The 17,229-nt window shown below is 42.7% G+C and overlaps 1 protein-coding gene across 4 annotated transcripts in view; it reads left to right on the top strand.

Annotated features, from left to right (window-relative positions):
* Nucleotides 1-17,229, top strand: part of DENND1A (DENN domain containing 1A) — a 674,161-nt gene that overhangs the window by 287,095 nt on the left and 369,837 nt on the right. For all 4 annotated transcript variants that reach the window (XM_066580802.1, XM_066580803.1, XM_066580804.1 and 1 more), the window contains exon 8: nt 273-326. In XM_066580802.1, coding sequence (XP_066436899.1) covers nt 273-326 — 54 coding nt within the window. The remainder of the gene's footprint in view (nt 1-272; nt 327-17,229) is intronic.

The following is a 17,229-nucleotide window of genomic DNA, read 5'->3' on the forward strand; positions in this document are numbered from 1 at the left end:
AGCCACTGATATGTCGCAGTATGGAACTGATTGCCGTGCAGCCATCGCTTCCCATCTGGCAGATGCATTTGGTTTCAGATCCCAGTGCGCACACTTTTTATTATGAAGTGTGGTAAAGTAAAATTTCCATCTTTCTTTCATGTTAGTGATTTCTTTGAACAGTGTTTGTGGTCAGAGTTCTCCCTTTACTTGGCTCACTCTCATGTCTACTTTTTTTTCCTGTCCTTTCTTTGTTTAACCAAACATTTTCTCTTTTTTCCCCCCTCCTTCAGCATTCCTACTTCACAGTGCCTGATTCTCGAGAGCTGCCCAGTATTCCTGAGAATGTGAGTACCCAGTAATGTATCCAACTATACTGTATGAACTATTACAAGTCACCTTACTTCATGTAGCCGCCATACTTCTCTCATTCTACAGTTTCCTTATCCTAAAGGTCAACGGCTGGACAAGGTCACTCATTTATCTTCATAAGCAAGATTAGGGGGCTCCTTGTCCCTGACCTCTTGAACTGAAAAAACATACCACCCTCTGACCAGTCTAGTAGTCTACCAAATGGAGAATACCAGAAATATTTCTAGGTTTCTTGAGATACATATGTGTTTGCATTTCTTTTCTTCCTCTAAATCAATGTTTCCCCAATTCTGGTCCTCATGACTCCTCAACAGGTCAGGATTTCACAGTATTGCACAGCTGGCGTAATTTATTGTCAGTGCCTCAGACATTGCCATGGGTGTCCTCTCTATCGGATAGCCTTAAATCATGACCCGTTGGGGGGTCATGAGGGTTGGAGTTTAGGGAGCTCTGCTCTAAATGGTATATACATTATGGAAGGACCTCTTCATGATCACTTTGATAATAATTGGAGTTCAGCGACACATATCTGATGCAATTACATGTAGTTTTCTGCATTTCAGTAAGAATTTTTATTAAATTATTCCTTTCCTGCAGCCCTAAAGGGGTATTCCCATCTTGACTTTTCATAGTCTAGATGGGAAACCACTGCAATAGCAGGAGTCTACAGAAAGAGCCGAGCCTTAACACTACACTGTTTCCATAGTTCTCATTGAAGTAAATGGGAACTACGGAAACAGCATAGCACGGCCGCATACACTGTTTCCGTAGCTCCCATTCACTTCAATGAGAGCTACAGACATAGCATTGTGTTAAGCACTCAGCTCTTTCCAACAGGTGGTAAAAACAGAGCTTTCAAGCCTTCACATCTTTGCCATAAAAAGCTGAGATGGGAATACTTCTTTAACTTTGCCAATGCATCTTCAAAAGTTGTCTGCTGAATGCTCTTTTGGTCGACAGCTGTTCCTCTCCGCTTCCCATACAGATGCACGCTGGGTTCATCCAACAGCTAAGTGATATCCAAAACAATGACTAGCAAAAATTCATTACACTTTTTTACCTACAATTGTGTTTTTTATTGATAAATCCCTGTAAGGTGCTGGCTACTATGGGTCTCCCTTCCTTCTAATTTGTTGTTGTCATGTGAACTCCATGTGCAGTAACTGGGACACTGTGATGGATAACAGGAAGTGGGGGGATTGTCTCATGCTGCCCACAGATGTCTATGGGGGGGGTGAGAGAAGGAGACAGAGGCAGAGACACTTAAACTGATATGTTGGTGCAGCTAATAATTTCATTAGCTGTCTCACAACTTCTAAAATCACATCTACTGGTGGTCTGTAGACGGTGTCCTAAGGCCGCTCGCCTTGTATGCATGCCCTCACGTATCCACTGGTCCCAACACCTCCTACCAGTCTGGTCAGAACAGACCAGATGGCAGGCAATTGGTCGAAATAACCATCCAGCTTCTCAGATAAGTCACCCCCTCTCAAACTCTGATAACTGGACGAAATCAGAGGCGTCTAGTGGTCAACAAGCTCTACACAAGCAGAAGAAGAGGTCACTACACACAAGGAGACTACGAGAGCCTTTTATAGGACAAGGGGAGAACCACTTTTAGGGCCTCAGGTGACAAAACTGTTCATCTAATTACTCCACAACTCAATTGCATATCTGCCTGAGATGTAACTGCATGCTGAGTTTGCAGCTAAGCTACAACTCTTTCTAGGTGCTTGACTTTTTTTCTTTTTGCCGGAGTGTACATCAAAAACTACAGGTTTACCTTAATTATGTTTTTCTGCTTCTATGACAGAACAAAACAGAATTCACAATGTAGATGTGAACTCAGTCTGAGGCTACCCACATCCGGCCAAGCACGATATCGGGCCGAGAAGCTGTGCCTGATATCTCGCTCGGTAGCATGCGTTTTACCCGCGGATACGAGGCAATTTTCAGGCAAAAATTCCTTGCATCACATCTGTGAAATTCCGATCCTCACGCACGAGTTTCACACGTGAAAGAGGATTGGAAGTGTTTTTTGTTATTGATTTTAATGGGAGACCTCACATTACACTCGCATGCACACCACAAGGAACGCAAAAGGATAGAGCATGCCATATTGCTCATGTATATCCCCATTACTTGTAGTATGTAAGCTCGTTGGAGCAGGACCCTCACCCCCTATTGTTTTCATCAACTGATTACTATGTAACCGTGGTTCTGTACTTTCTGTACTTTTGTCTTTCTGTATTCCACCTGTCTTTGTAAGCGCTGCGGAATATGTTGGCGCTATACAAATAAAGATTAGACACTTTCTGCACCTTCCCCTACATAGGGGCATAACTTTGTGGAAAAAGGATGTAGCTTCACAGGCAAGAGGTGTGATGTTAATGCCACATACTGTTCAAAAATTGCACAAAATTGTGCCACTAACTAAATCTAGCAATAGGTAATATAAAGTTAGACAAAAGTGTCTAGAAGAAGATGCACTAAATGTAACATCAAGCATGAGCCGCTGTGATAGATTTGGCACATAGTTAGACTGTCTTGTCTCTGTTTACACTGTCTAAATATTAGACAGCATTAGTAAATCTTCCCCTTTTGTCTTTTATAGAGATGTCAGTGGAGTACATGTTCTCGTTGAGCTTGGTATAAAGCCAGTCATTTGATCTAAAACATATTCCATTGCATTTTATTTCCCCGCTAAAGCCCAGACCAGAGTTGTATATGTATGTACTTGGGTTAGCCCATCACCAACAGTCAGTATGTGTTGGGATTGGAATAACTGAGCAGTGACTTGCCTGTGTAGATGTTACAGCACACCTCACCAGCCCTTCATTCTCATGGAAGAAAACGTTGGCGACTCGTGTATCAGTAGAGTTGTATACCATTTAGAAAAGTTTAACTTAAAGAGACCCTGTCAGCTACTTTGAGCCGTATGAGCTGAGCTTAGAATGGGAGGACTACTTAGCACACCGCTCAATGCACTGCAACTACCGGTTTGAGCACTGACACCAAGGGAACGGCGGGGAAGGTAAGTATAAAGCTTACATCCCTGGGCTTGGCGGGTCACCTACTTTCAGCCCATAAGCTTAGATTATAGAGCTCAAAGTAGCTGACAGTCTCTCTAACTTCTTGCAGCAAGATATCGGAGTTAGAAGCTACTGCAAAACACAAACTGTGACATAGAACTTTTTCTTAACAGGTTTACTGTCATGTTGAACTTTGCTAATCTGTATTCTTTTCACATTGCTTGAAAAGCCCTTATCACAAGTGCACATTTAAATGGACCACACCGGCAAAAAGATATTTTACTATCACTGCACCCTCATCTGATTGCTTGTCACACTCTGAACATCTCCTATGTACATTTGCAGTCACTTCCATGCAGTGCAGCCTTTTGTCTGTTGGTTATCAGGCATCATCTTTGTGTTGCATTCACTAATTTGTCCTCTGAATCCCATGATGCATCAGTACAGCATTACAAGTGTAGCTAGGGACTGTACCCTCTCTGCTTCAAGGGTGACACTGCTATTACCATTTGTATTCTATATTCACCTAAATAGACCATAAGTATACTGTCAGGAGAATGAGCTGAGATCTCCTTCATTATAACTGTATGACAGGTACTGTATGATCATCATCAGTAACTATTATAGGAGTGTCTGTATCCCCCTTTAAGCAGTTTCTATGGTAAGGTCCATGTAATAGCATCACACAGATATTACATTAACTGAGAAACTGACTAGTTTGAGAGAAACCTAAAGCAAAATAAATGCGAGCTGGTCATAATTGAGATCACATGACCACCTGAGACGAAGGAGGATGGGAGTTTCAGGTAGAAAGAAATAACTAACCAAGGTAATACTAGTTGATAGATATATTTTAAAGAGGACCCATCTGCTCTCCTGACATGTCTATTTCAGTGAAAACTTGTTTTTCTCATGAAGTAACAATTCTGGAGTGTTTTCTTTTAGAACAATGCATTGTGCCATTCCTCTATTATTTCTCCTGGAAATGTATGTAGAAATCGACAACTGGGCGTTACCATTCCTCTTGCTAATATGGTTTGTCCCACCTCTGCTGACACTATCAGCACTGACTAGAAAGAGTCAAAGTAATGACAGCGGTGCTGTGTGAGGTAATAGGGATATTTCCTTAGGTATTTAGCGTCCCAGATAGGTTTAGATGTTACCTTAGCATCAGATATCAGCTAAGTTACCACACAACACAGAAATAATAAAGTGAAACCCAAGGAGCGAACATTGTGCACCCAAACCCCCCCTCTAAAGAATATGGATGGCGGGCTTTACTCGAATTTATAAGGTGCGGTCCTGTGTAATCACAACACTCACAATACTTTTCTTTGTCCGTCTATCTGGAATCTTTTGATTTACTCAGGAGGCCCTAAACTAGGGGGGCTCCTTGAATTTATTATAAAAAAAAAAAGACTAAGGCTGGGTTCACACAGGGCGGATTTGCCGCGGAAATTCCGTGCGGAATTTCGCCGCGGCAGATCCGCCTGCGGCCGCTAATCTCGGGATTAGCCAGCCAAGTGGACGAGATTTCTCAGAAATCTCGTCCACACGGGACGGCCAATCCGCTGCGGTAAGTCAGGCAGAAACCACAGCTGCGGCGAACGCAGCCGCGGCTTTGCCGAGCGCCGCATGTCCATTCTTTTCCTTCTTCCGCTGCGGCCGCGCTCCCCTCTATGGGAGCGCCGGCCGCAGCGGAAGAGCAAGTGTCCGGGCCGCTTCAAAGCCGCCGCAGCTATAGCCGCGGCGGTTCTTCCGGCGGAGATATCGCGGTTTTTCGCTTCGGGCAAACCGCGATATTTCCGCCGGGAATCAGCTGTGTGTGAACCCAGCCTAAATCATATCTGACCCAATGACCATACCTGATAAACGATGGAAGGTTATCATCCCACACATTGTTTAAACATGAACTTGAGGGCTTGACTCCGAATATCCATTAGTTAGCAGGAGCATTGTCAAACGGATTATCTGATCGTGGACGTAGGGTTTTGTTTCTAACATCCCCAAAAGCTATCACTATCGTTATATATGTTCTGCTCTGTCCATTTCTGAATATAAATTTCTTTAATAAAGTTAGTAATTTTTAATAGATTATTTTTCAGTGACTACTTCCTATCTTCAGTATAGATCATCAATATAAAATCGGTGAGGATCCACCATAGTTATCTGAAGTGACCTCTTCAGAGCATATCAAGTACAGCATCGTACATTTTATAGCGGCCTTGCCTGTTATAGCCGCTCAATCCCATTCACCTGAATAGGACTGAGATACTCTCAGGCCATGTCACCGATGAATATTACATCACATGCTTAAGAAAAGGCCACAGCGCTCACACATGTTGCGGCCTCGTCAAACAGCTGACCATTGGCAGACCCCCTCCGATCTGATATTGGCAAACTTTCCTGAAAAATAGTTCCCCAGTATCTCAAGGCCCATGTACACGTAGCGATCGCCACTCAAAACTCACTCAAACGAAAGAAAGTGTGTATAATAGTTACGTATAACTGCGAGCCATTGTGCACTTTTCATGCCTTTTTTACTAGTCACTCAGTTTCAGCCTGCATAGAAATCATCGGCGTCTCGTTCTTCGTTACGTCTAAACTTAGGGTTTTACATAGGAATGTGAAGCACTGAACGACAAGTGAACGTTTTTCAACGATTATCTGGCCGTCTAAACACTTTGCACGAGCGCGAATGACTAGCGGTGATGTCACTCGCTCATGCTTTTTTTCAAATGAGAATCGTCCAGTGTAAAAGGGGCACAAGTCCCTGGAAAGCCCTTGAAGTCATTGATGGTTTACTCATGAACTTGGGCATAGACTTGCAGTTGGCCCAAGTTTTCAGACTATATATCTATAGATATGGACTTGTTTAGCTGACTTTGTGGAGCACTTTCCCCGTTTTGAAAGTGTGTGGGTGGCCATACAAGCTAGCTGTGTAGTGGTTGAACCCATCAATATCACGGAGTCTAGTCAATCATCTAATGTGCTTGAGGGGTATTAGTGTATCTTGACGCCACCAGGAATTCCTGGTGGAGCCAAGATTGACAGGGAGGTGACGCCCGCAGTACCTGATTGGCTGCACACCTGGCTGGTCTGCAGGTCCTGGCAGCACACTAACTATGTATGAGACATGCATACAGTGGCACCTGCTGCTGCTGCACATCCCCAGTTGAAAGTGCCTTCCTTGCCGGCGTCCCACAATGCCGCAAACCCCTCACTGGGAAAGCAGGGAGTGGCCTCGGCAGCAGGGTGCCCCCAGCGGGCTGAAGAGTGTTTTATTGCGGAGGGCCGTAAGGCATCGCGGCCAGCAACATGGAGAACACAGCGCTGGGGCCAAAGACACTAGGCTGACAGCATCAGCGAACAACCACAACGCGCTGCAAACCTCATGTATGTTGCACATCGCCGTCACCGGCATGGAGTCAACAGTGCCTGAGGAAAAAGCTGTCACAGCCGCCAGCCATACCCTTCTGGGATCCCACAGCGGCACAGAATAGTGAGTAGAGTGAAGCGGGTGGAGGAAAAATCAATGACAGATGACAGCTGGCGCCCGCAGACTGTAGGGATCCCACAGTGCCGCGGGACACTCGGTACTTACTGTCATACATAGACGGCTTTCAGCGGTGTATCAGCATGTAACACACAGGGAGCGCAGCACTTTCCAGGACCTTGCCCTATTACGCCAATCTGGAGCTAGGGGTGGGACAGGGGTGTTCCTCCACGGAAGCCCTGTCAAACACCTACCTTCCGGTGGCGTCAAGATACACTAAAACCTGCTTGAGGTCCTCCTGGCACTCCCTAGATGGCAAATATTGGAGGAGATCAGGAAATTGGTTTATAACTGCCCAATCCTTTTGTTCTTGGGGATGTAATCCGCTCTAGCACTGCTTTGTTCTGTCTGTACCTTCAGAGCACATGCACGCTTAACGGAGTCAAGTATGCATATATATGGGGGGTCAGGCAAGATAACTGTCAACCGAATGAGCACTTGGCTAACAGCTATCTAAGGTGTATGGCCACCCTATGGAGGCTAGGTAGCATACATTTGCTGCATGAAGGCACAATGTATTGTTGCTTTGTCAGTTAGCTTTGCTGCATCCTTATTTCCAAAGGCTTAATGCATTTGTATAATTCTAGGTAATGCATAGATTGTGTAATTCACGGTGATGCATTATGTGTACGGTAGAAGCGCATTTTAACACCGTTCTTTCTTAACTTCGCACTAGCAAATTCCCCTGTGGAGTTTTTCCCTGTCATTTCCATCCAAGTAATTTTACAAAATATAGTTAAATATATTGTGCAGGTTTCTTATCTGTATACATAAGAACGTCGAGGAGTTTCAATTTGTTTTTGTCCTTCTCACATACACATTAGCATTCATGTAGGCGTCTTAATGTAGATAAATACAGGCGATACCCTGTCATAAATATTAATGGGTTTGCAGCAGTTGACCTGCGGTGTGCAGCATAAAATCAAAGCGTTTAAATAATTACTACATTTTAAGGAGGTTTAAGTGTTTTCAGCAGTGTTGTAAGTGTGTGTTATTTCTCACGAGTAATGGTTCTCAATGTAAGAATCAAACTGCTACAAGATGTACTAACATTGTAATTATGAGGCTTTGTGTCAGAGTTTTGTTTGCCATGATCATTGTAAAACAACTTGCTGGCATGGCGGTAAAGATTTCCCAGTGTATCGGCTGACTTCAGGTCAGAAAACGTGATGGTTTTTATAAACTACAGCGAGTGTCTCTTCCATAGATAATGCAGAGCGGCATAGTAAGGGCTGTGACTTCAACGTGTCCTATGGTATTAGACATGTAACGCCAATGGATGAAGTCATTTCATAGCTAAGGATGGCTTTACTCTGGACTACTATCATCCAAAAAGTCGCTAAAGCGAGTTGTTAGCATTCCAATAACCGTTGTTTGTGTACTTTTGCAGTTGTTCAGTCACTCCATTTCCAAAAGAGAGAACATCTGCAGGTAAATACGTTTGTAAGTCATTCATACACAAATGATTGTGACTAGAGATGAGCAAGCATACTCGCTAAGGACACTCGAGCGAGCATTGTCCTTAGCAAGTACCTGCCCGCTCGGAAGAAAAGGTTCGGCTGCCGGCGCGGGTGAGAGGTGAGTTGCGGCAGTGAGCAGGGGGGAGAGAGAGAGATCTCCCTCCGTCCCTCCCCGCTCTCCCCCGCCGCTTCCTGCCCGCCGCCGGCAGCCTAATCTTCTGAGCGGGCAGGTACTTGTTAAGGACAATGCTCGATCGAGTAATTGCCCTTAGTGAGTATGCTCGCTCATCTCTAATTGTGACTTTACACCAGGCGATTTTAGCGACTATTTTTAAGGTGAGCTGACACAAAATAACTAGTGAGCACATTATCACTCATCACGCAGTTGGTGACTGTATTTACACTGAACAAATGTTTCTTCCATTCACTCTTTCAAAAGATTGTTCAGCCATCATTCGTCCATGTTAGGCAACCCTAAAATATGAGACAGGTTGAAAGGACCTACATTACATAAATGTGTGTGTAAACCATGACTAAAAGAAATTGGGTGGAGTACTCTTTCATCCTGGAGAGAGCCAAGTAGGCATAAGGAGACTTATAGGTCATGCAATGCTCTTCTGGGAAATTTGGTATGCAAATTGGAAATGGTACAATGCCTTTGCAGTGCTACAGATTGAAGGTAGCTTACTTATGACTTAATGTCCGAACTTTTATTAGGACTCGTAACATGACTGGGAAATATAAACCAAACCATTATCTTCTCCAGAAGGAAAAGATAACCATGTGCACACAGGCTGTTTTGGGGTTGTATTCCAAATTTTCCATATGGGGATACTGACAGCTGTTCACTATTGAGTTTCGGTCCCTAACCTATTTTCTCTAAGGGTGACTGCATAAATGTTGCCGCACCCATAACATTTTATGGTTGGGTGACTCAGGCCACAACCTTTTGATTATCTCAGTCGGCCTTAACCCACGCATCCATATCTGCTGAAGATCCGCCACACAGGCGGTGAAACGCGTAGAGCCTGTAGTGATGCTCAATTGTCGACAATACTTAACCCCAATGCACTTCTATTGCGATCCCCTGCTCCTTATCCATTACGCCCGACCCTTACACTAGGGATACGGATGTGCATTGGGTCTTCTTTTTGTATCACCATCTTTAGCCCTTGATGGGATTTTACTGGAGAGCGGTGTCTCTTCTAGTTTTTGTTTGTGTCTGTTTTTGTATGTTTCTCATGGTGTTTTGGGGCGTATTTACCCCTATCCCATTTGGTCTAGCCCTTGTGTGTATGTTTTTTAGATACTTTTCAATAAAGAATAATCATTTTAGAGAGTCTAATCTGTGAAGGGCTTTGTTTACTTGACAGGAGCAGATCCGTGTTATACCGGACTCCACTAACTATAATTGGGTCCACCGGGTTTCCAACATGGTGTCCGGTACGTTACTGGAGAAAATAGCACTGTATGCTGCACTAATCGAGCAGAATTTGTGATCGGGTCTCTGAAGGGACCTTTTAATGCATATTGTATGGGGCCTAACATTTCAAACATTCTTTGCTTACTTTGGAAAATCTTTTAATCAATAACTAAAATAAAAAATTAATTTTTAAGCATATCCTATAAATATTTGCATTGGTAGGCAATTTCCGTGTTTCGAAAAAGCTGTGCTAGTAAATGATGGTCAAAATTCTGAAATCTATGTTTGACCACCTAAAAGTAGTCGTCAGATCCTGATTGTATTTTATCTATAGTATAACGTATAAGTGTTTACTCCATGTACAACCTTTTTGGTTTGAGGGCAACTCTGGCCCAATCTGACAATCTCATGGACCGCTATAAGACATAAAGGGGTATCAACAATATGCCATAAATATCTGTGATATTTATGGCATGTTACAAGTATAAGCCATACATGTCTAATAGGTGCAGGTTCTACGTCCAGGACTGCCAACTATCGAGACAATGTGGGTTCCCTTTCCCTTCAGTTAGCCCTCCAGAGAAGAGGACACCATGCGTTCATGTGGCTCTCTCCATTATGGCATTTCACCTATTCCATGAACTGTAATAGAGTGACATGCATAGACATCCACTTTTAACTCGTATGCTGCTTTCTAGAGTGTCAAGCAGGGTTCAAGCCACCCTTGGTCATTAAAGGGTTAATAGGGTCTGCAAGGGTTCTGGAGTTTTTCATGTCAAAAACAGCACTTCTGACTAGATTATTCTTGTCATTAAAAATACTGACTGTGACCGAACAGAAAATCGACCAATGTGACTATAGCAGGGGTACACAACTCCTGTGCCCCGCAGTGAAATTCTGGGTGGTCCCCAAACATCTGGATAGGACACAAATGCAGGTCTCTCTGTGGCTGCTCACATGATGCTTCCATGCCAGGGAGATGGCACATGGAGGGACCCCATTCTACTGATATGTGGGGGACCCAGAAGTGGCTGCACATGGCACCATTAGCCAGCTCCTGTTCTATGATATTTGTACCATCTCTCTAGCATGGAAGCTTCGTGTGAGCAGCCAAAAAGAGACCGGCATATCTGTGTCCTGTCCAGATGTTTTTGACATGAAAAACTCCAGAACCCTTGCATACCCTATTAACCCTTTAATAACCAAGGGTCATTGATGCTCCAGTGTCCAGGTCACATTCTTCAGATCCGGTATTCCTATTTTAAAAAATATGTAATTTTTTTCCTCTGGCGATTATGTAAGTTGTGTTTCTCAGTGGTATTATCTAACATACCATATAATGTATTAGAGGATTTTTAAATATTTCTAAGTTGTTATGGTGTTCACTCTGCAGTAAAAAAGACATGCTATCTTTAATCTGCAGAATAAGATTTCAGATGTATCAAATTTATGTGAAGACTAAGAAAAGGAGGTGGGGGTTAACGTTTAATATTTTGGGGGGGGTTTGGAATAATTGAAAAGTAGAGATAAGCGAGCGTACTCGCTAAGGCAAATTACGCAAGCGAGCGTACTCGCTAAGGCAAATTACGCAAGCGAGTATTGCCTTTTGCGAGTACCTGCCCACTCGGCTTAAAAGATTCGGGTGCCAGCGGGAGTGAGCGGTGAGTTGCGGGAGTGAGCAGGCGTTCTCCCCCGCCGGCACCCGAATCTTTTGAGACGAGCGGGCAGGTACTTGCAAAAGGCAATACTCGCTTGCGTAATTTGCCTTAGCGAGTACGCTCGCTCATCTCTATTGAAAACTATTTATTTTACTTTTACTACTTGTTTTTAAGTCCCTATAGGGGATTTGAATGTGAGATCGTCCGATGGCTTATACCGTATAATGCAATACGATAATATTGCATTATACTATATTTTAACAGGCATTCTTTTAAAGATGTGCCAGAGGATGTGCCAGAGGATGTGCCATAGGCAAACAATCATGGCAGCCTTGAGGGCTTTCAGAAGGCTGTTGGGAAGAAGTTAATATTCAATTGGATCCATCAACATCCAAAATACCAGTCATGGCTCTGTTACCAACAGAAGACATGGCAATAGTGTGAACAGAGCCTTATACATTATATTAAAAGCCCAACTCAGCCAGGTAGGGATATTTTTCTTGGTCATTTTGTTTACCAAACTTCTAGTAACTTGCAAAAAGGGAGCATCTGCCCAGGATCATACATAATGGTCATAAGCACCTTAATATGGGTAAAAGAAAGACAAGCACCTATCACATACAGGTAATCTCAATGCCAAGCAGTCACTTGTCCAGGGCTGAGAAAGATGGAACGAACAATTGGTTGTCTCGGGTGATAAGGACTAGCAAACGTGTTTTGTTTGCTCTGTGTAGACTCTGTTTATGCAGGTTACAGTACCTGGTAACCAGTTACTTTTAAAATCATATCAATTATTTTTACAAAATATCAAAATTCCACTTTTATAGCATTTTGAAAACATTGTGAACTGTAATAATAGACTTGATATAATGTATAAGTTCATATAGTAAAAAACAGCAGGAAAGAATTTTGGAAGCACAATACTACCCATCGGCCATTGATGTCCTACTGCAGCATTGTATGAAGAACTTTATAAGATATTATTCTAAGTGGTATAATTGCCCTTTAAGATGAGGTGTTAAGGCAATAAGAAATAAGAGCGAAAATGGATCTGTATTTTTATGCAGTCATAAAGCCGACTAATCCATAAATATTATCTGCAAAGCCCCTGTTATATAACCGCACGTGTGTTGATTGGCTGGGCTTAGGATCTGGATTTGCAGTCTTGTTGCATTAAGTGAAAAGCTATATGTAAGTGCAGGATTCACCCTTAAACAAGCATAGTATACACCACATAATACGATGCCAAACCTGTGCAAAGACTGTCAGATACAGAGAATACAGTGGTCTCCAGGCAATATAAACAGCCAAGTCCACACACCATATAAACCATAATGTTGTACTGGATTGCAGAGCCATGGAGAAATGATCGTAGAAATCCTATTGTGTCTGTTTTTTCCAGCCCTGGCTTTTACAAGGAGAACTGTTGGGTTATTACTTTTATTGCTGGAAAATGGAAACGTTTACTGGTACAAATATGCAATAATATTGTATAATTCCAAATACAAAGGCCTGTTTGTTATGACGACATGGAACACCCTAGGTTTAACCCTGGAATGTTGAGGACTCGGCTTTTCAAGAATATCGTCAAATTTACACAAAACATCAGGATGTCATTTTTATTAACTTTTGATCTAAAACTTCACATGGTACAGTATCGTTAGGGCTTGCAGTCGCTTGTGTTGGGTAGAGGTCCGACCTCTGGGACTCTTAACGGATCACCCGAGCAATAGGGCACAGACTTTGTCTATCCACATAATGACATGTACAGCAGGTGAACAGTATGAGTAGTGCAGGGAAAATGTGATGATTGCTGAGATTCTACCCTGTTTCCCTGAAAATAAGACATAGCATGATTTTCCAGAATTTTTGAGGATGCAAAATGATTTTTCAGGCTTTTTGAGGATGCTTGAAATATAAGCCCTACTCCAAAATTAAGCCCTGCTAACAGTTAATTAAAAAAGTCAATTTAAATAGTGTCCAGGCAGCTATGCATGTAAAAAAGTTAAACCTTTTTGAACAAAAATTAATATAAGACACTGTCTTATTTTGGGGGAAACACGGTAGTAGTTGGATTCAGGAAGTAATGGCGTATCCTAGGAATATACCATCACTTCCAATGGTGGAAAGAAACCCTTTAAATGCTATATCTATTAGTGGCTTTCAACACCCGATGATCATTCATGCCCAGTCATGATATTAGATGCCAGTTGATTTCATTAGATGATGTGCAATTATTAATTTTGAATTATACTGGCAATGAGAACAATAAAAACCCAACTGGTAGCTGGAATTAACCCGTTCACGGGATCTTTAGTGCAGTATAGCCACGATCTTTGCACGCGCCTATACTGCCCGCCCAAAGCACTCATCTGAACGGGGCCTTAAAATAACTGATTACTTTTGTTTTCAATTGAACCGTAGAAGCAAGTTGGATCCTATTAAAAATGAAGCAGAAGAAGAGATTGAGATTCCTTCACAGTAAACAGTAGATCTTTATGGGAAACCCATTGAACTGATGCAAGGCTCCTCACTTTTTATGCCCAGTGCTTGCTAGTTAACAGGCTTTCTGCTCCTCTGTTATCCATTTGTTCTGTTTTTCAAAAAAATTGGACTTGAATGACAGCATACAGGAAAATGCTGGAAAAAGTGCAGGCACTTTGAGCAACAGCACTACTGAATGCATTCTGGTTTCATAATGAACAGCGAGCAGAAACATCCTTATTCTTTTCTGTTCTTATTATGACGTTGTCTATATTTTATCATGGAGAAGATTTTGAGATTTTGGTTTGGCTTATATGTTGCAAGGCTGGTTAAGAGTCGGACACTGACTTATAGGGTTGCTGCCTTCCAATAGTTGCTACTGTAGAAACAGTTTTCCTTCCTTTTAGGGAGAGAGCTAATTTGCATATCATTTTTCCCAGGGAGCATTGGGTGGCTCATAAGACTCCTTACATCAAGCGAGCCCTCTCCACAAGAAGAAACCGCACCCCCTGGTCCTATTTACTTGACATTGATTTTGGGAAATTGACATGATTTGAATTCAAAGACCTGAATAGTGACTTATAGCTAATGGTTACTGAATATTAATTTGTGGACTGTTGGGGGTGCTTTGTTTGATTTCCAGTGTGAGGTCTGTGATTCATTCTTATATCTTCCCCATAGAACTTAGAAATCCCGGTAGATTTGGTATACATTGACACAGTAAAGTTTGAGTGCTTCTATGTACAGTGACTATGAAGCCATGTACATCCAGACATATTTGTGCACACACGTCCATTTTTCGCGTTTCAACGCTAATCATAAATATGTTTCAAAAAGCTCAATTACATTCTTTTATACTTCCATAAAACGTCACCGCACCTGGAAGTTTTCTTAAGGTCTATGAAGTGAGAGAGGATAGAATTTGGTCTTTATCTGGAACAAGCGCTCTGCGTTCTACGTCCAAGTGAAACACCTCTTTAAGATCAGGCTCTTGCTCTTTTATAGTCTGCAGTAAATGTGGTGTTTATAGAAGACTTTACGCAGCTCTGCCAGAAGCAGGTATTTTGGACCCCTTCCCCGGAGACTTTATGGCTAATGTAACCCTTTTTGCACCAGAATATCATGCAGTTGTGACTAGATTAATTTCAGACAGCATTAGGCTACATCTGAAACATGTCAGAAGTGTCTTCTGTTCTTCTTTTCAAAACCCCTCTTGTATCTGATCAAGTTATCTACCATGAAGCACAACACAGTGTTGTCAAAGAGCGCAGCTTCGTTTCTGAATGGAAGAATTAAGTTGTTGCTGTGAAGGGTGTGGCTTATATAGGGCCCCTATTGAAAGGGGCCCCATCTATGAGCTTGTGTGGCCCTTATGGGTCCGTTATTTTAAAAGGGTTGTCCATCTTTGGACCATTCATAATGTGTCCTTGGGATAGATTATCAGTAGTTGATTGGCAGGGGTTCACTACCCAGGACCCCCACGATCAGCTGTTCACTAGGCCGATCTACTCTTATACAAAGCCACTGTATTGCCCGAAACACACTGCTCCTTACACATCGCAGTGCCCGGGTTGATGTTGCAAGCACTGTTTCCATTTAATTCAATAGAACCGTACCACTGTGTTGCCAGACATAGACTGCTCCATATAGGCTGCAGCAGCCTTGGTTTGTATTACAGGCACTGATCCTATTAAAATGCTATACCAACCAGGGCCACTACAGTGTTTATGGAGCTGTCTGCTTCCGACAACACAGTGGCTTTGTACACGGGCACATTTGTCCCAGGGAACAGCTGATTGTGGGGATCCCAGGTGGTGCACACCCCTATCGATCAATTATTAATGACTTATTCCCAAGGACAACCCCTTCAATGGGTGATGAGAACATTTTTATATGGTATGATGTTCTCCACAGCCCCAACAATATTAACAAAGAAGGACTTGAGGAATTATCCCAAGGATCGTGAAAATTAGATAATGCGAACATGCATGGCACCGACACCAGGGGCCTGTGACCACTTCAGCCAGCGATTTAACTGCAGTGGTCATGTGTGCCTATGTCAGATCATCATTGCTGCTGCAGCAGGAAGTGGAGAGCAGCAGCAAGAGTACCAAGCACTGGCAGAGTGTGGGCAGCAGATGGTTAGATTAGTTTAGCATGTTTTCTTTTCTTTGTTTGGCCACCATGTTGAACAACTTTCAGGTTGTCCTTGTTTGGATAACCCCTTTAGGGCCAGCTTCACATGAGTATAAGTGCAAACGCACACACCAAAACTTTTTAAAGCTATGAATGAGGCTTTTTCGCAATAAGGCACCACTTCAGGGATCAGGAATGGAAAAAAAACATAGTTGCACACCAAAAAGAGGTGAAAAGTGAGGGTAACTTAACTGGCGTGATTAGGTTGCCCTGTGTGAGGACAGTCCACCACGCCCGAAGTCCCAGTAGGCAGTAATGGAGATTAGAATTCTCCTGGGTTCATCTACCCTGGTCAAGCTGATATCCAGCCGGGGAGGAGGAGAGCGCAAGTGGGGACTCTGACTTTAGGGGTTTTCTCGTCAGAGACACTCCTGTGAAGTAAGTTGTTCTTCTCAACACATTTGGTTTGTCCCCTGGAACTCTGGGGCTTTTTTGTCTAACACATTGCCTATTTTGCTCCCAGTGAGGCTTTTTCGTGTGTCGGCGCACTTTACTGTAATTTTTCTGCCTGAAGGGAACACAAAGACACAGATTGAAATGGCTAATTCGTCTGAGTTCCAGATATGTTCCTTTTCCAGCAGAATTACGCAGTGTTTCACGCATCTTCTTGCGTATTGTGCCCGCATTTGCACACCCCTTATTGACTTCTATGCTGAGCTTTGTCGCTCAAATACACAGAAAGATAGAACATGTTCTATCTTTTTTTGTGCAACCGAAAGATGTGTGCCAAAATATGGAAATATGTACAAACCCATTAACATCAATGAGTTCTATATTCTGCATTTTTTGTATTCAAATATGCCGGTATGAAAGAGCCCTTACTCTGGTTTTAGTCCTCAGTGAAGGACACATTCACTATTACGTATGCTCACAAACAAACAAGGTTATCCAAAAGCCGACAACCCCTTTAAAACCTGAAATACATTAGGAAAAGGCAGTTTATGTATTGTAAGCACTAATGAGACTCGTGCTGTAAATTAATACCCTGTAAACATTTTTAATCTCCAAAACATAACTTTTCTAAGAATATCTGTGAAATCCGTTGTATACATTGTTAAAAAAAATTCCC

Source organism: Eleutherodactylus coqui, chromosome 10, assembly GCF_035609145.1.
Source record: "Eleutherodactylus coqui strain aEleCoq1 chromosome 10, aEleCoq1.hap1, whole genome shotgun sequence".
NCBI lineage: Eukaryota > Metazoa > Chordata > Amphibia > Anura > Eleutherodactylidae > Eleutherodactylus > Eleutherodactylus coqui.